General features: G+C 31.2%; 3 protein-coding genes and 1 long non-coding RNA gene across 4 annotated transcripts; 3 read left to right on the top strand and 1 right to left on the bottom strand.

Annotated features, from left to right (window-relative positions):
• Nucleotides 1-482: 482 nt before the first annotated feature.
• LOC113509124 (uncharacterized) lies at nt 483-8,417 on the top strand. The gene is made up of 8 exons (XM_026892419.3): nt 483-755; nt 1,828-1,945; nt 2,729-2,834; nt 4,284-4,428; nt 4,928-5,020; nt 5,406-5,504; nt 5,959-6,173; nt 7,200-8,417. Exons 1-8 carry the CDS (start codon nt 615-617, stop codon nt 7,417-7,419), a joined length of 1,137 nt encoding a protein of 378 aa, XP_026748220.2. The 5' UTR covers nt 483-614; the 3' UTR covers nt 7,420-8,417.
• Nucleotides 8,418-9,810: 1,393 nt separating this feature from the next.
• LOC113523434 (organic cation transporter protein-like) lies at nt 9,811-12,174 on the top strand. Its single transcript, XM_026909413.3, has one exon. It carries the CDS (start codon nt 9,961-9,963, stop codon nt 11,581-11,583), a length of 1,623 nt encoding a protein of 540 aa, XP_026765214.2. The 5' UTR covers nt 9,811-9,960; the 3' UTR covers nt 11,584-12,174.
• Nucleotides 12,175-13,131: 957 nt separating this feature from the next.
• LOC113523429 (uncharacterized) lies at nt 13,132-19,853 on the top strand. The gene is made up of 8 exons (XM_026909405.3): nt 13,132-13,308; nt 14,280-14,450; nt 15,135-15,472; nt 15,883-16,048; nt 18,170-18,265; nt 18,466-18,564; nt 18,758-18,969; nt 19,363-19,853. Exons 1-8 carry the CDS (start codon nt 13,153-13,155, stop codon nt 19,589-19,591), a joined length of 1,467 nt encoding a protein of 488 aa, XP_026765206.2. The 5' UTR covers nt 13,132-13,152; the 3' UTR covers nt 19,592-19,853.
• On the bottom strand, nt 19,210-20,499 carry LOC128200855 (uncharacterized). Its single transcript, XR_008252919.1, has 2 exons — nt 20,356-20,499; nt 19,210-19,547 (listed from the first exon to the last, which is right to left on the bottom strand). It is a non-coding gene; the product is annotated as an uncharacterized LOC128200855 (long non-coding RNA).
• Nucleotides 20,500-20,577: the final 78 nt, after the last annotated feature.

Below are 20,577 nucleotides of genomic sequence, written 5' to 3'. Positions count from 1 at the left end.
GTGCGTGTGAGTATGAATGTGAAGACATGATTTTTGTCTCAAAAATATCTGAGGATGAGATTCTTAGCAACGGAGATTAGATCCTTTTGCTAGGAATTTATCTTGTTAGAACTATACACATTTTCATCCTTTTCTAAATCCAGTATTCAAATATATATGCTTATATTTATATGTTAGATGCATATGTATATCTGTATAAAGTAGAACAGCTATTAGCGTAGCGATAGCAACGTAGTCAACAAACCATAGACTTCCTAATACACAAATAATCAAGAGATGCACTATTAATCTCTTAAAATAAGAACTAGGAATGGAAAAGTGTACATATACATGCTGTACAATTTATAATTTATTTGCTGTTTTAACTCTTCGTATAAATATTAGCATGAATACTTAATATATAATTAAAAAAATATGTATATATATCTGGTGACAAGTCTGTGTATTTTAATAATGCTATAAAATAATAAGTGTGTGTTCGCGTTGAAACACTCAAAGTATTTTTTTAAACCTACTGGAAGAGAGCGGATGTGGTGTACCCTTGTAAAAACCCACTCAATGTAAATCTATGTGGTCTTATTTCACATTAAATATTTGGCAATTATGTCCATAAAATGTCAAAGCGAAAGTCGAAAATTCCACGTAAAATACCGAATATTAGAAGTTCTAAATATGAAGCGACCGAAGCGATACACAGAAATAAAAAGTATTGGACCAATGTGTTTGATGAAATTGATACAACAACCAAAACAGAGGTACGTATTTTAAAATTTATATCTTCTTATTTTAACATGTGTCCTGCGACTTTAACCACGTAAATCAGTACATAAAGTATCCTATATGGTAAGTTATGGTATGCAGCACCATGAACATAATTATGCCGCTTGCCGGCATGTGTGATACATATTAATAAAATTACCAAACCCCAGCATTCAAACTTCAATACAGCTATGCAAACTATTTTTTGGATGGTGCTAAAACTCACTAAATAACTGTAATTAGGTACAACAATATTTTATTGCAGTTATTTGTAAAATAACAATTTAAAGAATGTTTCAACCTACTTTATATTTCATTCTCTATGTTACGAAATTAACAAACCTCTGGTATTAACTCTTTCACTTTCTATCATTTAGTAAGACAATGCTTTATAAAAAATCTGGTAAGAGATGATTAACCATGCCATTCGGAGTACCATGATTTTTCTTCCGAGTATTGTTATGTAGTTATGGGGAGGTTAATAATTTTTTTTTTCATTATTGTCATATTGTCTTTATATAAATATTTCTTTGACGATTTTGCCATTTTATATCTTATTAGATAATTTTATAGCGATTTATAATAAACTATGAAATATATGGTGCAGTGACTTTTATACCATAATTTTGTAATATGTTTGGAAAAAATAACTGTGAAATCGGTTTTTTTTAATATGTACTATATTAAATTTAAAGACTTAAAACACATGATTTTCATTATTTTTATTTTGATCAGATTAAAAATATATAATTTATAAATTTAAATTATTATATTATTACTGTATTCCGTGTAGTCCCGGCATAGAATAGGCCACCCCTTCTTTTCCCGTGGGAGTCGTAAGAGGAGACTAAGGGACGCGAAGGATGGCCAGCAGTGTCCCTCTTAAAACATCTCCAAAGCCTAACTACGGTTGCCAATCCGCCTGCTAAGCGTAGCAACTACTGGAAAACTCCCCCAAGGGGGAGGCTTATGTTCAGCAGTGGACAGTTAAAGGCTGATTTAATGATAATGATGATTATTATTACTGTATTAATTATCAGCTAATGAAATTAATATTTAATGTTTAAGATTGAAGAAAGCAGAACTCTATCGAAGATATTGCCCAGCAACCTCTATAAGAAAGTTTGTACCACATTAAATATGCCTGTCGTGACAGATCGGCACGACGAGACTAAATCATTTCAAGGTAATTCTTCTTAACTAGCTTTCGGCGATTTGAGACAAAACATAGAATGACATGTATCAAATTTTAAATTCGAGTTTCGGGTATACAACTGTAAAAACTACATCCAAATTTGGTAAAGTAGTTTTAACGTGATGCCGAATTTATAATCTGATCGAAGAAACAAAAAAAATTACCCTTTGCTCTTATTAAGACCTCTTATATCGATTTTATTAAATGTCTTTAGAAATGTACAGATATTGTCTACTTACGATTTTATTATACGTATTTAGATTTACTTAATAATTACACAGTTTTTCTTTACAAATGCCGACATCTAGGTTATTGCTTTATTAATCACTATTATTTAAAGGAATAAATTTATTGCATATACAATTATATTCGCCGGAGAATATTACTGATTATATATAGATAAACTAGGCAATATATTGTATTTATGATTTATATGGTAGGTATGTAGATAATAAAAACGTTTACTCTTTTTAATATCCTAATTTCTACAGTAATCCTACAATGTAATATAATAAAATAATATCATCAGAATCATGGATAGGAATTAATTCTCTTTGTAAATACAAATATATATTATATATTCGTATTTTATCTGAAATACGGGTTCCATTTACATTTGATGATTGGCTTTTTTTTAATATCTGCATATTTTGTATAGAAAATAGCCAATTTTAACATTAGTTTCAGCTGGTTGTATTTATAATAATATATATTGAAAAATTTTACCGTACATTATTAATTAGGTAATTAACTTTTCAATAAAAAAAATTACAGAAAGACGCATGCGACGGGCTATAAAAGAGCCTTTGCTATCATACAGAAAAAGTTTGTATATAGACAGAGAATTGGATTCTGACACTGATGTGGAACTGTGTTCCAGGTACGTAAACTATGAATTCAACTTTTCCGTATTTTATGAGGTTCTGTATTTAATATGTATGTATTTTTTGTGTATTTGCCTAAAATTAGCAAATATAATAATTTAAAATTAGGCAGTATTAACAATATTTTTATATAGTAATTTTATTTATAAAATTTATAGTATTTTTTAAAATTAAACCTGCAGAATATTTGAATTGCAATGAAAGTACAGTTATACCATTGATATAAATAAAAACATGATGCACAATCAGATTAAAAAGCAATATTGAAAATAGAGTGCATTCAACTATATCATAGGTACTCTCATTTCTAACCAATCACTGACAATTGTTGTCAAATGTGCTTTTATTTAACTTCGAATAGCAAACAAGCTGACGGCCTGCCTGATGGAAAGTAGTAACCGTCGCCTATAAACATGAACAGTACCATGAACATAACAGAGTACGTTTCGCCCATGATACTCCCCATGCGTTGCTATTCTTGAGGACTAAGGTGTTATTCCTCTGTACCCTGTAAATTCACTGCCATACCATATCCTACCCTTCAAACCGAAACACAGCCATGCAAACACAAGTGCTTTACGGTTAAAATACGAATGATATTGAACCGGACACGGAGTTTCATATTGCCTACAAAAACTTGGCTCCGCTTGTCTTATTGTCAATACCTATTAAAAAATTAATAGGTATTGACAAAAAAAATTAAATATTTTTATAATTAAGTGTAATTTTTATGGATTTTTTTTTATATTAACGAGTATTACAAAAAAAAATTGTAAAGTATTTAATGGATATGATTACAGATGCATATTTTGTTTAGGTGTACGGAACATGATCCTTTTTTGCTGCTTATGTATTTTTATAATAATTTTATTAGACCGTCAATGTTAGTACGAATCAACATTGTTATCAACGTTTGTCGGTGTTTCACAAGGTTAATTGCGTCACTTTATCTACCTAGTCTTTCATAGATAACGGTATATCTTTTTCTGATCAGTACTTGGTACTTACAAGCATGCTTTAATTTTTCATATTAGTTAGTTACGTTTAATAAAATGTCATAATAAAATATAACGATGATTTTAGTTTTCGGCAAATTTAAAAAGATGTAGCGACAGGATACATATACTGTTGAAAAATTACCTGTATGGATTCTAGAGAAACTGGTACACCTTGGTTAAATTGTGGAACTAGTTTAGGAGGGCCTGTGGGACGCTACAGGCTATGAAATTATTAATATATTTTTTTCTTTGGGTTCATAGTCAAATGCATGTAAATGAAGCTTTTAATTTGGTCATGACTGTCTGTCTGTAAGATGGATATCTCATCATAGTTTAAATTCAATTTTTACATACCCAAGAATATTTTTCATGAAGTGTCACTTTCGTGAAATTTCTATATATCAAATTTCTGTAATTATATAATTTTTATTTTTATTATTTTTACAGTGATCACGAGGATCAGCCAAATATCCATCAGGAGTTCCTAAACAAACCAGAGCGTGAACAGGTGACGTGGGCAACCAGATATCTTCAGCCGGAGAAAGAGGAGGAGAAAAGCCTCGTAAGAAAGGCTGACGATCTCACTGACAGGGTATGGGGGAAAAATAATTGTTATTTAATTCTGAAATATAATAATAATATAATAGTTATATCTCTTAATATAACTATTAACAATAATAAATACAAGAGATGTATATAAGTACAGAGACTTGTCACTCGAGCCTCTTTGCCTGTCCCGCAGGGGACTTGGCCTGAAAATAGATAGATACAACTACGAATTCTAATATTAAAGACATTACAATGTAAAATTTGAATAATATTTTTCGGATTTTTAGATATTTGTTATTAAAAAACGTCTAACAACTAGATACACTAGTATGAAATTTGGACCACGTCCTGAATTTCCAAAGAAATTACAAACGAAGGCAAAACTGTATTATATTTTTTGATAAATCTAGTATATTCCAAGAATAGAAAAAAAATCTATATATAATTTATATTAATTATTATACTTTAATAATCATCGCTGGATTATTATATTATATGTATTCATTGTCATATATTGCACAAGAGAACAACTTCTTTTTCAGATAGCAACGGAGTTTTGCGAATATATGAAGCAGCTGGGTGGCGACCAACAATCACAGTTGTTCACACCGAAAGCTATCAAGGAACTGTTCCAAGTACTTTCCATTTACATTTAGCATTCACATTAAATAACTAGTATCTGACTCACAGTATATTTTTATTTATTTGTAAAAAAGTAATAGGTTCATATTTATTTGTATAACTACGCCTTCTGAATAAAATTAATGTCGTTATTATCAATTAACTTTATGAACATAAGCCGGGTATTTTTAGTAACGGGGTCTTGGAATGTTAGAAATTAAAGTTGATACAAAGTTTGTTAGATTTAAAAACATCGTGGAACCTTTGTGTCACTGCCCTGATATAATTTTTAAGGGATAAGTACACCGGAGTTATAACAGTATAAAGAACTTTACTTTTGACATATGTACATACATACATACATACATATTACCTTAATTCAATAAACTTTTTTTTTAGATTGAATTTGACACTCACGTAGCTCGCAGTCTGCGAGTGGTGCCCAAAGAATTGCCATCTGTGGAAGATAAACTTGCAATCGTCACTGGGAACCCAGAGGTTAGTGGCACAGTTTTGTATAAGTTTAGCAAATTTTGCTATTGGAATGTAACAAGAAATTGTGAACAGAAATATTTGTTTCATATATGAGTTTTATAGGTTGACACATCATCCACCATAAGGATGGTTGTCATGTTATTTGCTATATTCCCAATATAATTTTTTGAACAGTCTGTGGTAAAAACGCAAAATAAAAAAGAAATATTTTAAATATTTAAAATTTATTATTAGTAATCAAAGTTAGAAGTACAATTTATAATAAAAAATATTGAAGAAATCCTAAATTAAGTATTTATTTTAGAATCGCTATTTCTGACTACATAACTGTTATTTGTTATGTGTTCGTCAATTATTTCCCCATTCAACTTCATATACACCCCAGAATAATCAGATCAGGTACTGTGTCTATTAGTTTGGAATTCGATAGACATAAAATGTAACGATTTCATCACAGAAATCCCGTCACGCTACGTTAGAACGCGAGATAACAAAGGATATGAAAGCAGAGCAACGTCCCGACTACCTGACAGCATTCTCCCAGAGTGTTCCACTCCGTGACCAACGGAAAGCACCAAGAAACAACACCAAGACCTTATGGCGGTCCTCTCGACATGTGCCTAAAGACTTGGTCACATTAAAAACAGTATGGGAGGGCATCACAAATCTTAGGTAAAGTTTTTGTGTGATATAACATTTGATACAAATTAATATGACATAACCCTATTAACAAGATTTTAATTATCTAAAGCAAGATGTACTTATGTCCGTTATATGTTTATATTACCAGAGGAAGACTTTGTACAAAAGTCATTTGCTTGAGTACTTCTGTCCCATTCGTGTTTCAACTATAAAGCAGCTGTGATTGCGTGGCTGTATTTTAGTTGTGTATAATTTTTGACGACTAAGACCTACACGCTACACCTGTTTTTAGGCATCAGGTTAGCTTTCAGTCAAATATCCAAATCAGTCCTAAAAAACTCAATTAGTAGAAGAGAGTCACATAAAAGCATACCTATACATAAACATTTATGTAAAAAATTAGAAGAAAAAATATAAATTGATATTAGCTGTAAATAGAAGTATAACTTTATACAATAAAGTGAATTAATTTTCATAAATATTTATATACATAACATTTTTGTTTTATTATATACTAGCGGCCCGTCCCGACGTCGCACACGTGGACATTTTTACAATTGAAAAAGTGGCTATTAAGGCTGCACACGTGACGGAAGCTTAAAAATAGAGTAACTTCTCCCGTTTTCCCAACATTTTCCTTCACTGCTCTGCTGCTGTTGATCGTAGCGCGATGAAAAGTATACTGTAACCTGTTCAGGAGTATGAAGAATAATTGTACCAAGTTTCGTTAAAATCCGTCGAGTAGTTTTTGTTTCTATAACGAACATACAGACAGACAGATAAAAATTTTACTAATTGCATTTTTGGCATCAGTATCGATCGCTAATCACCCCTTAATAGTTATTTTGGAAATATATTTCATGTACAGAATTGACATCTCTACAGATTTATTATAAGTATAGATAGATAAACAATACTGCTCATAATATTATTATGAGGAATATATTGAGGAGTACACATATAAAAAATTTAATGTTTATTTAATGACCCCATTTATAATTTTTTCAGAGCAGTACTCTTCTAACGTAATTGATCTCTATTTATCTTACTTTTCAGAAGCGTTAAGGAGTATTGCCGTTGGATGATCGAGCATCCTGAATACCGAAGAGCCCCATACTTAAGCAGCTTGGGGATGTTCGATTCAGCCGTGTTGGAGGCACGACTCACCTTCGAAAGTGGATATGGCGTTACACCACCACTGATGTCCCCAAACGATGCACCAGCTCCCATTGATAATATACGAAGGAGACTGTCACAGCTAGCGGATTCTAATTAAGCCACAGATTTAGAATTACTTTAGTTATTGTTCTTTCAGTTAATATATAATTTTACTCCATACTCTAAATCCATTGTTACGCACGTTATGTATGCACGTTAGTAACATTAGTTGATTTTTCTCATTATGGTAAACGCAATGGGAATAATCGACAGATGTTGCTACTTCATTACTACTACTTTATGGATTATAATTAGTCGTGTATATTTTTTTTACCAGAGAGTTTACCAGAGGGAAACTTTGTACAAAAGTCGATTGCTTGGGTACCTCTATCCCATTCGTGTTTCTACCGTGAAGCAGTTGTGTTTCGGTTTGAAGGGTGGGATATGGCGTGAAAACAGGGTACAGAGAAATAACATCTGAGTCAGTCAGAGAGTAAAAACTATATGTTTGTCCAAATATTTCTCTTTTCTCAACTTATTTACTTTGGATGTCTAATATACATGTTGATATGATAACAGATGGTTTAGTTTTAATTCCTACACTTTTAATTAATTAACCAAAGTCATTTATATATGAAACCCAATATAGCTATCAGTAGCCTGCCTGTATTATTTTAGTTTATGGAACAAAAAATGATCCAGTGTAATATGGAACTGTTTCTTTCAATGGGAAGTGCCAAACTTCATTCTTTGTCTATGCGGACGCCTAGGTCTATTACGGTTGCCGAGTTCTGTAAGTATGGTGTAATTATTATAGTAATAGGGACAATTTGAAGCCCTACATTTTCATTAAGTATAGTAAATATGTAGTGAAAAATAAAAGTTTAGTTATATGTTTAGAAAATGTGATAGCCAGTGGTATACTATCCAGACATAGAGACTCAAGAGATCGTAGTTCGAAATTGGCTGATACCAAAATAATTTGCGTGTCAATTTATCGTGATCATATTTCGGTCAAAGTCAAATGATCTCGGTAGATGCGGTAGATAGTAAACGTAGTAAATAGATAAATAAACAAACAGGTATGAAAATTTATTTTTTCGAAATTTTATTTGAAATCCTTACCAATATTATAAATGTGACTAAATGTACAGTTTGAGTTGAGTTTGTTTATTTATTTGTTATCTTTTGACGCAATTTTAATGTATTCTGTAATATCTATTGCAATGTTATGTAGACGATGTTTACCACTTTCTATCTGGTGGGCCGTTAACTTGTTTATCATTTAGAATGTCATAAAAAATCTTTTTAATAAGTATCATTACAACAGTAGTAAAAGTTCGTAGTGTAGGTAATAGCTACTGTTTTTATTCTTATATTATATTAGCCCTTAACTGTCCGCTGCTGAATAGGCCTTCCCCATATGAGAAATTTTACCAGTAGTTGCCATGCTTGGCAAGCAAATCAGTCAACTGCAGTTATTCTTTTATGATGTCTTAAGGGGGATGCTGCTCATCCCCCAAGCATTAAGTTCCCACATTCGTCTTTTACGACATCCAAGGGAAAGTAAGGAGTGGCCTATTCTATTCTATACAGGACTATGTAGCAAATAGCTACTATTAATAATTTAAATATATTTATCTGTATGTACCTAATACCTTTCATAGAAAATCATAAAAGTTTTAACTTTTGTACTATTAAAATACCTATTTCAGAATACAGTGATTAAGATATCTTATATACAACTATAATGTACTAAAAAAAATTTATTTTGAAATTTAGACTTATATTCTAAAAAATGAAAATTACCGACATGGCCTTCTTCTTTTGCAGTTCACTTAAAATGGCAACTGATGTCAGTAATACTGTTGCTAAAAAGTATATTACATAATATATATTACATATAGGCAATACCTAATTTCAGTCATCTTGTTATCGCCGTAGATCTAGTTCCAAGATTACAAAAGATAAATTTTATAGGCCCATTTTATCTCAACTTAAAATTATGTATGTTGTATATAATGTAAGTATACATCATACATTAAAATTCACTTACATAATTATTGCTCTTTTCATAAATAGATAGGAAACAGGCAATAATGTGAATTTGTGTATTTTATACTATAAGTACTATAGAATATTACCAATATTATTTAAATTCAATATACTATAACAAGTTAATAAAGAAATAAACAAAATGTCTAGTACATTTTGTACAAGACATGTTGTTTGTTTACAAAAGGAAATATAAGTGTTAATAGATTAAAATTCTTCTGTTACTTCTTATAAGACGTGTATAGTTTTAGCAATGTGATATAAAAGAGACAACTATGAAGATGACTAATATTATTAATTTATAGTTTTAACTTCATTGTTTTCGTCTGTTAGGGAAACGAACACAAGCACAGAATATAAATACAATGTATATAACAGGAGACAAATCTACTGCACATAGATAGGTACTTTATATTCTATTTATCATACGAAATAAACTAATCATCTCACATCGTCTTGATAATATTATAATAGAATGTACCTATCTGTAGAGAACAGATAAGCATTTATAGTAGGGAGATAAATTGTATAAATATTGCATTATATTATAATTTTACTTTCATTTTAATAAAATATCTATTCGAAAACACGTGCTTCTATCGCAATGAGTGAAAAATACAAGCCGAGTGAAAGTGAACCCGAAATTGCCTTCGAAGATGTGTTGAACGCTGAAATTGGACAATTTGGAAAATACCAAATAATTAATTTATTATTACTAACAATACCATCCATGGCATCTGCATTTATGGCCGCGGATTACATATTTACAGCTGCTCGCCTTCCTCACCGATGTGCTATACCGGAATGTGATGGATCTCAACCGATTTATGAACCTGCTTGGCTAGAAAACGCTATTCCGTTTGACTCGTCAGGTTTCGACGACTGCAACAGATACGCCAGTATTGTCAACATTACTGAGTTAACAGACAATTGTCCTGCGGAATTGTTTGACAAAAATACTACAATACCTTGTGAAAGTTACGTGTTTTTAAAAACGAACTCTGTTGTGTACGATTTTGACTTGGCTTGTAAAGAATGGTTGCGTGCGTTGGCTGGAACTTTGAATAGCCTAGGTGCTATGATTGCTCTCCCACTAGCTGGGTACATTTCAGATCACTTTGGACGCCGTGTTTCAATAGTATTTTTTGCCTTTAATTTAGCATTAACAGGTTTTATACGTTCGTTCTCTGTAAACTATACAATGTACGTGACATTTCAATTCTTGCAAACTGCTATTGGAGGTGGAGTCTTTAGTGCTGCCTATATTTTAGCTGCCGAAATAGTAGGCCCTAAATTCAGGGTATTAACGAGTGCAACCATGTCCTCTCTCTTTGGATTTGGCCAGGTACTTGTAGGATTAATTGCCTCTGCTATCCATGAGTGGCGTCACTTTAGTTTAACTATATCTACGCCAGTTTTTCTTCTTGTTTCATATTACTGGATAGTTACAGAGAGTTACCGCTGGCTGCTAAGTAAAAATAAACAGGATGAAGCTAGAGCGACTCTAGAAAAAGCAGCTAGACTAAATAGAAGGACGATATCGGAGAAAACCATGAATTATTTGCTTACAGCCATACCTAAGCAAATTGAAGAAAGTAAGAGAACAGATAAAGATGAAAACTTATTTCTACGTGTTATAAAATCGAAAGTAATGTTACGTAGATGTTGTACAACTCCTATTATGTGGATTACAACAACATTTATTTATTATGGATTATCCATAAATTCTGTTAGTTTATCTGGTAATATGTATATAAATTACATAGCAGTAGTTGCTATAGAGATACCCGGATTTTGGACAGCTGTGTTAATTTTAGATAGAATCGGTCGCAGAATTACCATCTTTGGTGGTTATTTTCTATGTGGTCTTTGTTGTATCGGTTTTGCGTTCACACCCCGAGATATGCATGGCTTATCAATGTTTTTGTTTTTGTTTGGTAAATATTGTACGGGTCTTGTTTTCACTTCATTGTATCTTTACACGTCTGAACTGTACCCAACAAGACACCGACATTCTTTCTTAGGTTTTTCATCAATGGTCGGTCGCGTTGGATCTGTATTAGCGCCACTCACGCCTCCACTAGCAGTTTATTGGACGGGAATACCTTCAATGTTGTTTGGTATAATGTCTATTATCGCTGCTATATTAGTGCTTACACAACCCGAAACGCATGGACTGAAAGTTCCCGATACATTTGAAGATGCGGAGCAATTGGGAAAATCTTAATATTATCTGACAGTTCTAGAATAAAATTATTATAAGTTTATATTTTTATAAAAAAAAATCTTTTTTAATATATTGTTGAATATTGTGAGAATACTGCATTATAATTATTTATGCCGGTTTTACCTTAATTAATAAATATATAGTATGTATTTTCATATTTTACTGCCATCTCTCTGAAACTAAATAAAAAACTAAGGTATATCGAGTTCTAATTACCCATTCAGTTTGATTGTAAATGTTTAGATGGCGCTTATAAACTGAAATCCTGAATATTCTCTGTCTGAAAATTGTACATTGTCTACGTGCAGCTTCATAGTAACACAGAATATTACTAGATGGCAGCACAATCCATAATAAATTCAAGGTTATAATATTTTCAAATAGTAAGTATATTAAAGTTTTATTAAAGCAAATAAGTAGGTACTTTTAAATTGAGTATTAAATTATCTGATTGAATTAAGTATTATATTTTAACTGTTATAATAAATAAATATTAATTAACCACAATCAACTCTCTACCTACACATCTCTTCTATACAATTAATTTAAACTTTAATGCGATCTACTGAATTAAAGAATATCGTACTTGCAGTGACGTGTTATTTATTTTTTTAAATTTAGACAGGTAAGTATTTGAATTTTTATTCTTAGAAATAACGCCCAAATATACTTGACGTAATTTATTTAGAAAGTAAACGCAATGAACTGGCCAATTTTTCTTTGGATATAAAACAACCTTAGGATTTTTAATAAATGAAAAATGGAATAGTAACTTCACGTACGCTAACAAAACATGCTGGTAGGGCATTAGTGAGGGATAATAGAAATGAGAAAGAGTTACAATGGAAAGGTAGGTCAAATAACTCTTAGTCATGAATTTATCAGGAATTAAGCATGATGAATTCCAGAGAAGACTTCGAGGAGTTTGACCTAAATGGGAATGTTGCTAGCAATAGGGCTACTAATCCCCATTACCAAAAATCTTTTACAATAGTCTTAGGTAAATAACTGCTAGACATTTGTAATTATTTATCTATGATAATCGATAGCTATTTTAGATAGGAGGCGAAGGGATTTTTAGTGATGGTATCTAACATTGTCATTGCTAGTAATATATCCTATCAGGTCGATCTCCACGCGGTTCCTCCTTGAAACTATCATGTTAATTTTTGAATTGGTAACGATGAATGAAAGTAGGTTTGTTAATTAATCTGCTTTTCATTCTCACCTATCATCTCTCAATGGTGCCCCGCCAGTATATACCGACAACACAGGCAAGATTACTATTCCATTGTCATCTATAAAAAAAAATAGACAGTTTAGTCCATATTTTTAGCGATTAAGCCTGACTGACTTATTATATTATGTGAAACATATCAGACCTCTTTATTATTGTATATCTCCCATCAATTTACCATTCTGCTCTGAATTGACATCTTGCTCTTGGTCTATAACACTTTTCTAGTTAAATTGACATTTGCTAGAATCTGATGAAAGTAACTTTTCTTGTATAATTTTATTTATATACCTATATTTCTTTGTTAGTTTTGTTAATGTAATAATTACACGATGCCTTGCGGAAAGAGGCCCCTCATTAAAAGTTGGGACAAGCCGAAGCATTTAAGAGTTATTACTCCTTCGCCTTATGAACAAATCGAGGCCTCAGTCAAAGTGCACTGGAATAATGTAATACGAGAATTAGAGTTATCGTACAAGGATGAACAGGTACATCGTAATTATTTATACAGTACTATTTGTAACCAGTAACATGTTTTGCGTTTAATATAAAGATAAACTATGTACTTGTATCTACCAAAATTTATATACATTCAATGTAATAAACTATAGTCAACTAAACATCTTCACACACTTTTAAATTTATAATCATTATTATAATTTAAAAGAATCATTAATCATTATCATCATCATCTTAGCCATTATTTGATGATTATAATTTCGGCTTGTATCTGTCGACTGCTGGACATCAGCTTCCACCATTTGCATTACTTCGCTTTTTGCATCCACTTCCGATTGTTTTCATAATGTTATTATATCAAGAAGGACGACGCCTTATGCTTAGTCATTCTATAACGACCTCTATTCCCGCAGAATTTCCATCCCATTTATAGGATAAAACAGGGGTAGATGTCCCAGTTATCTCAACTGATTAAGTGCCAAATTAAATCAAATTAGCAGAAAAACTGACTTCATTTGTGACTACTAATCAAATATAAGTTCTATGTTATGCATACTTCAATAATATATGTATATTACCGAACTTATATATCTACCTTCATGTCCGATCTCTTGAATAGTAGACAAAGTATAGCCACTAACCTCTACCCATACATCGTCTCGTTCCATTATATATATATGAACAGCGAGTCTACCATGAAATGAAATTCCGAAATTTCGGACTCATTTTCGTGTTTTTGTTTATACCAAAATCGGACCAATAAATGGAGTTTAACATTTCGTTTGTCATACATCCTATTATAGTCCAAAGGAACGATATTTTAATATTTCTAAACGGCATGTGTTATGTAATTTTAACATCAAATTTGTGTTTCGTTTGGCTCCGAAATTTCGGAAAACATTTCATGGTAGGCCCTCAAATTTTATGAATGCTTCGCGATCTGCATACACATTGGCATAAATACAAATATGAAAAGGTAAAAACAATTTCATGTTTACAGTTTTGGGAATCACAGTGTGATACTGTACGTGAACTAGTGGGGCCAGTTATATTTCAGAGAATTGCCAAAATATTTAACTTGCCATTGGAAGAAACGCAATATGAACCAAAATCTGAAACGTCCTCTTTGAATCCATCGGAACTTTTCTATAAGGCGAGATCTTCTGCAGAAGTGAGACCCATACTCCATATTCATATTATTAATAAATATCTACTTTTATAATTCCGTTTTTTTTTTAAATAATACAATATTAAGCCCGCTTTTTGCATAAAAAAAATGTATGGTTTTTTTACTTTAGTAGGCAACAGTTCAGTTCGATAATCTAAATCAATTATAATAACGTGGTAGGCACATCCTTTACTTCTAATGTGACTACCTGCATGCCACATTATTCTTTTTGCTTACTGATGTTTATGATATAGTAAAAAGAAGCATTAAGAAACAATTATTTCACGTGAAGATATAATGGCTATTTATAACGTAGCACATGTAACATGTACACATCTCACCTTCCTAATAACAGAATGTCACCACTGCGTAATTGCTAAAAAGGAAAAGAACAATTCTCAAAACAATTTATTCTGAATTTCTTCTGGTTTATTTTGTATAAATAGAATGCTCCTTCGTTTGTTAAAGGTCAAGTATATACGTACCTATTCGTATAGATATACTAGAGAACTTGTAAAATACCGAATCAAATAGAGTAGGTTATTCATAAAATATTTCGTGTACTAATTATATTCCGCAATATTAAATATTTTTTATTATTTTTCAATGTTAAAAAAGTACTATGGTATATTATATACTATTTAATGTATTAATAATTTTTTTTTATATTTCACTTAATGATTTCAGTTACAATTACGACCTACATTTTCTATGAGTGATTTTGAAATATCATTAGGAGAAGAAGAAGAAGACGTAGAAGTAGAGCAATCAGAACAGTGGAGTGCATCCTCAGTGGTAGAGAATGAAATAAAAAAAACTTCACGTTCTAAATCTATACTTAAGTCGAAATCGCTAATCGCTTCGAAGTCTAAAATTATGTCTAGATCATTCTCCAAGTTCCTATCGAAGACAATCATGAGAACATCCTCTAGTAGAACCAAGACGTACAAATCATCATTTACTACCGATGAACCTGCAAAAACAGATGATGACTTATTAGTACACCTTTCTAGCAGACATGCTGTGTAATTGTCGCCTATGTATTTTTTATTTATTAGTCAGTACTAATGGACTAATCTATAGTAGTCTATAGATATAGTAATTTTCATACAAATTATGTTACCCGCCCCTTTGTTTATCTAGTATAACATATTATAAAAATAAATAGACTATCCTAAAGAATCGTTAAGTTACTTGGGCTTACAATATATATATATATACGATGATATCGGTACTTTTTTATATAATTAGACGGCCTACTATGGAAAGTAATAAACATCACCTATAGGAATAAAAGCACCATGGATATTACAAAATATATCAGTGAAACATGTGATAGCAGTGATACGTTGCAGTTCCAGGCAACAAATTTTTATACTCCGTATCCTGCAATTTAATGACGAACGAATTTTTCCTATTAAACAATTTATTTTAGACGTGTTCCATATCAAAGGCGAACGAAAAATCCACATTTTGAAATGCTTTACTGTAATGAATCGGAGACTGATATGATCAAGTGGAATTCTAAGTACAAGCAGAAAACTTTCGAAGTCTCAGCCTCTGACGAATGCAGTAAGAAAGCTGAAATAATGACTAAAAAGGTAATTACATCAATAACATTATTTTAAACTCCCTATGTCATCTAATCGGTAATTTTCATAGTGAAATTTTTGCATAGTCAAGAACATGAGTAGTTAAAATTCTTCCGCTACAATAATATATTAAATAACTAATTTTTACCCGTGATTTTTTCAAACTGATGCGATTTATTAATTGACAAAATTAAAAAGTGTATGTCTTTCTTCTTTCCAAGTACTTATCTATTAGATGTTTGCCTATTTTTGACGATTAACGCTAATGCCTTAAGATATCGTTAAGGCGCCAGGAGGTAATAGTCAAACTTACTTTCACATTTATAAGGATTTAAAATAAAAGTGACATAGCCAAGAATAGTTAAAGTTAGTTAAGTCATTAAAATTGTTTTAAACAAATGAATTGACTTGAAAGATTGATGAACGTGGAAGAAGCGAAAGAGGCTTGTTTGAATAGAAGTATTTGGCGTTCTATTGTTCCGGCTTCCCTAATAGGAGACAGACGTGACAGATATGTATGTATAATAAATAAAGTAAATGACTTAACTAACTTCAACAAGTTTTAAAAAATATGACTTTGTTTTTGGTTAAGTTCGTATGGGGCTAACACAAAAGTAATTAATTTTAATTCTCTTATAAGCATCCTTCCGACTAAAAAACGAAAAGCAAAAATGGGGCTAATTATAGTTCATATACACTGAAAACTCAGTCAAATAAGGAACCATCTCCTCTTAGACATCAGTTAAAAACTGATACCTGATTCGAAAGAACTTGATTCAACTTCGTACTAGCAAACGTGAAGTAATGAAATGTGAACCCTTGAAAAATCTCGTCTTCTATTGGGTACAGAAACAACACACGTCCAAAAACTCTGATTTAACTCTACTTTTACTCTTTTAAGTTTAAAACTAAAAGATAAATGTCTGTTTATAACTAAAGATGGTTATTAATCCCAGACGAGATATTTAATACTGTAAATAGATAGCAGCTATTATGGTGAAGTAGGGCTTTATTTACTTACATTATGCCGTGCATAAGTTAGCAGGGGGCGCTAAATATATAGAATGAAAACAAATTGAAAGTTGATCGAAATCGGATACCATAAATTGATACTTGTATACTTACCAATGAACATTTATCAGTGAACCGATGTTAATTATAAGATAATTGTATATATGCCTGATTAATTTATATTACAATAAAAAACTTTGTAAAATAATATTGTAAGGTATTTAGTGTCCAGAATAAAGTTATTAAATATAATAATAATAAATTACATACTAACAATTTGCTAGTTTTTTAATACGCATAGATTTCAGAAGTGCCGTATGGTCCCGGTAAATAAAGGGCAACATGCCCGTGGGTGTCGTAAGAGGCGACTAAGGGAACTTAATGGTCGAGGGATGGACAGTAGCGTCCTTCTTAAAACATCATCAAAGCCTAACTACGGTTGGTAATCCGCCTGCCAAGCATGGCAACTATTGACAAAACTCCCCGATGCATGGGGAGGCCTACGTTTAATAATACCTATACAATTAACGGCTGATATGATATAATATCAAATTTTAAGTCGGGCTTTTAGACATACCACTGTAAAAACCACATTCAATCCTGTGCAATATTGATACCAGAACAAACATATAAACAGACAGCAGACAAATTCTCTAAAAAATATAGTTTTGACATTTATTGTTTTTTTTATTTCTTTAATATATAGACATCGTGTAGTTGCAATTTTATTATTATTATTTTATGCAACTTAAAATGGCAAACAAGCTGACGGCGGCCCACCTGATAGAAAGTGGTAACCGTCGCCTATAGACATGAGCTGTACCATGGACATAACAGAGTATACTGTTTCGCCTATGATACCCCTCCCATGCGTTGCCATTCCTGAGGACTCAGGTGTTATTCCTCTGTACCTTGTAAATTCACTGCCATATCAACCGAAACACAGCCATGCAAATACAACTACTTCACGGTTGAAACACAAACGGAGCAGAGGTGTCCAAGCAAACAACTTTTGTACAAAGTTTCCCTCTCTTATTATTGATTAACATTATAAAATTAATAATATCAGAATTAAGATATTATTGGACTTATTTATAATTAATTTTCATAAATTTGCAGATTTCTAAAGAGTTTTATGATTGGTGGGTTGATTTAGGGAATGTTGAGTTCAAAAGTGAGATCAAGCGTCCCGAAGATATTGAAGATCTCTTTCAGGTAAAATATTTAAATCAGTTTAAGATAAAAATGATTTTGATTAACGAAGACAGTTATTTTAGTAATATGATTATTATTCCTCTATAAGGTATTGTACGATTGAGTATAAAAATAAATAGGGAGGGAGATTTCGGGGGTTTTCCCTTTATAAATAGATTGTAAATATTTGTAATCATTACATTATCATAATCCGTTTATAGGTCTGGTTTGACGAGCATGCTTCTAGATGTTTGGTTTTGGATCCGAAGATACTTCCTTGTGTCTTGCATAGTATTGCGAAATATGTCGGTGTACCTAAAGTAAGTTGATTAGTCACTGATACATTGAACTCCTTTGTGTTTTTATAACTGATCTCAATATAAAAATATTTACCGCGCGTTTTAATGTTATCAATGATAAATATGTTTTTAATCGTTGTGCGCGTGTAGGAAAAAAATAAAGGTTGAAAAAAATATATTGTAAAATAACATAAATTACATATTATTATTGCAGGCTTCGTGTTCAAAAGTTTTAACTAGACAGATTGCGTATGATATTCATGCGGAAACAAGTCCGCCACATACAATAGCATTTGGTACAGAATTACCACAAAACATGAAGCATATCCCACCTAAAAACAGTACGGAGAAGATGTGGCACTCTGTTAAGATCCCCGAGGATTTGCGTTCCATGGCTTGTGTTTGGGATGATATACAACATCTTACGTAAGCAATATTTTCATTTTGATTCTTAAATTTTTTTAAACGAATTTATTAGATACCAAATAAATTTTTAAATTTCCATAAACCTCAAAATGGATAGACATCGATATGTAGGTGAATTTTAACACCATTTTATCTAGCATATTACACTCTAAATTTAGTGAGTATATTACTAGTTGGATATCTATCTGTCAACATTTTTATGCCAGGTCCTTATATATAAACTATGAAAAAAAAATTAAATATACTTACAAATATTATAATTTTAATTAAGTTTTACAACAATTATTGTAATAAATATAAGATACACAACGTATAATCAAATTTAAAAATTCTAAATCAATTTCATCTAATAAAAGCACATTAGCTTTATTATTTATTTTTATAATTTCACAGATCAACGAAAGCTTTCCAGAAGTGGCTCGAACAAAATCCTTGCCTACCAATGCCTCCTTGTTTTAAAGCTTTACATGCTTCTGGTGAGAAGAAACAACCATTTGTGGTACCTTCAGACTATGTTGTCACTGACAAGAGTGTATCTTCTTCTGCTCAAGACTTGGCGCTGCCGATTTCACAGTTTACTATAGAGTTAAAAGAAGTATTGAGTAAATTAATGAATCAATAATGAAAGTTACAATTAGTCAGATTGTTAATAATATAGTGGCAATATAATAATAATAAATAGCATGCAATCACACGTCTAGTCCTAAAAAAACACACCCTGTTATTTGAGGAATTAGGCAACGAACATTTGGAGGCATCCCCCAGAACACTCAGACCCAAGCCAGTTCAAAAAAGTTTGTTTCTAAATTTCTTTATGTTTGAATATTGAGTTATTGTATTTTTTTTTTTATTTAAATAAATAAATTTCTGATATTTATATTGAAGTACTATTTGATTTGTACTAATATACGTAGATACAGAATTTTGTTTACGTCCAATTTTTATTATTATACATTAATCTACAATAAATGATAATCTTTCCTAATATTATGAATGTGAAAGTAAGTTTGTTTGTTTGTGACCTGTTAGTACCTTAACAGCTTAACTTACTATGAAATTTAGTATACTCGTGCATGTACTATATGAGATGAAAGTATTGATGAATGAGAATTGAATGTGGATTTTTGCTTAGGTCAATAAATATATCCCAGTCACGCGAACAACGTCGTAGGTAAAAGCTAGTATAGAATAATTTGTAGAGTTCGCTATTTTCACGAAACTAACTAAATGCACTTTTTATTAAATGTACTTTTTATTAGATAGGTAAAATTATCAGAATAGCATTCTGATAATTTTTATACTAATCGTAGGTACTCGTCAAAAATATATTGTTTAAATTTTCATGGTTTTACTCCTAGTTATAAAACATCCTTATATAGAACGTACATTCTGCGAAACTCCAGACGCTACAGAGTAAGTTCATATAATTTACTATGTATAGGTATAAAAAAATATATTATTATATATCTGTTTCAGTAAAGATAACAGTAATATAAAATATTCTTGAAACACATCCACTTTATCGGACAAACGAATTGCTACTAGTGTATTCTTAACAAAAGGGTTACTTTATTAATTTATTATCAATAGTACAAAAACAAAGAGGAA

This window comes from Galleria mellonella, unplaced genomic scaffold, assembly GCF_026898425.1.
Source record: "Galleria mellonella isolate WM207_F2 unplaced genomic scaffold, CSIRO_AGI_GalMel_v1 utg300, whole genome shotgun sequence".
In the NCBI taxonomy this organism is placed as follows: domain Eukaryota; kingdom Metazoa; phylum Arthropoda; class Insecta; order Lepidoptera; family Pyralidae; genus Galleria; species Galleria mellonella.
The sequence above is the reverse complement of the archived record's forward strand: the minus strand, read 5'-3'. Positions and strand labels throughout refer to the sequence as shown.

Bases quoted from the DNA above. Each gene is read 5' to 3' on its own strand.
- LOC113509124 (XM_026892419.3), top strand. From the start codon at position 615: ATGTCAAAGCGAAAGTCGAAAATTCCACGTAAAATACCGAATATTAGA. The intron at 1,946-2,728 runs GTAATTCTTCTT...AAAAAATTACAG, and splicing joins CGAGACTAAATCATTTCAAG to AAAGACGCATGCGACGGGCT. The intron at 5,021-5,405 runs GTACTTTCCATT...CTTTTTTTTTAG, and splicing joins CTATCAAGGAACTGTTCCAA to ATTGAATTTGACACTCACGT.
- LOC113523434 (XM_026909413.3), top strand. From the start codon at position 9,961: ATGAGTGAAAAATACAAGCCGAGTGAAAGTGAACCCGAAATTGCCTTC.
- LOC113523429 (XM_026909405.3), top strand. From the start codon at position 13,153: ATGCCTTGCGGAAAGAGGCCCCTCATTAAAAGTTGGGACAAGCCGAAG. The intron at 18,266-18,465 runs GTAAAATATTTA...ATCCGTTTATAG, and splicing joins ATATTGAAGATCTCTTTCAG to GTCTGGTTTGACGAGCATGC. The intron at 18,970-19,362 runs GTAAGCAATATT...ATAATTTCACAG, and splicing joins GATGATATACAACATCTTAC to ATCAACGAAAGCTTTCCAGA.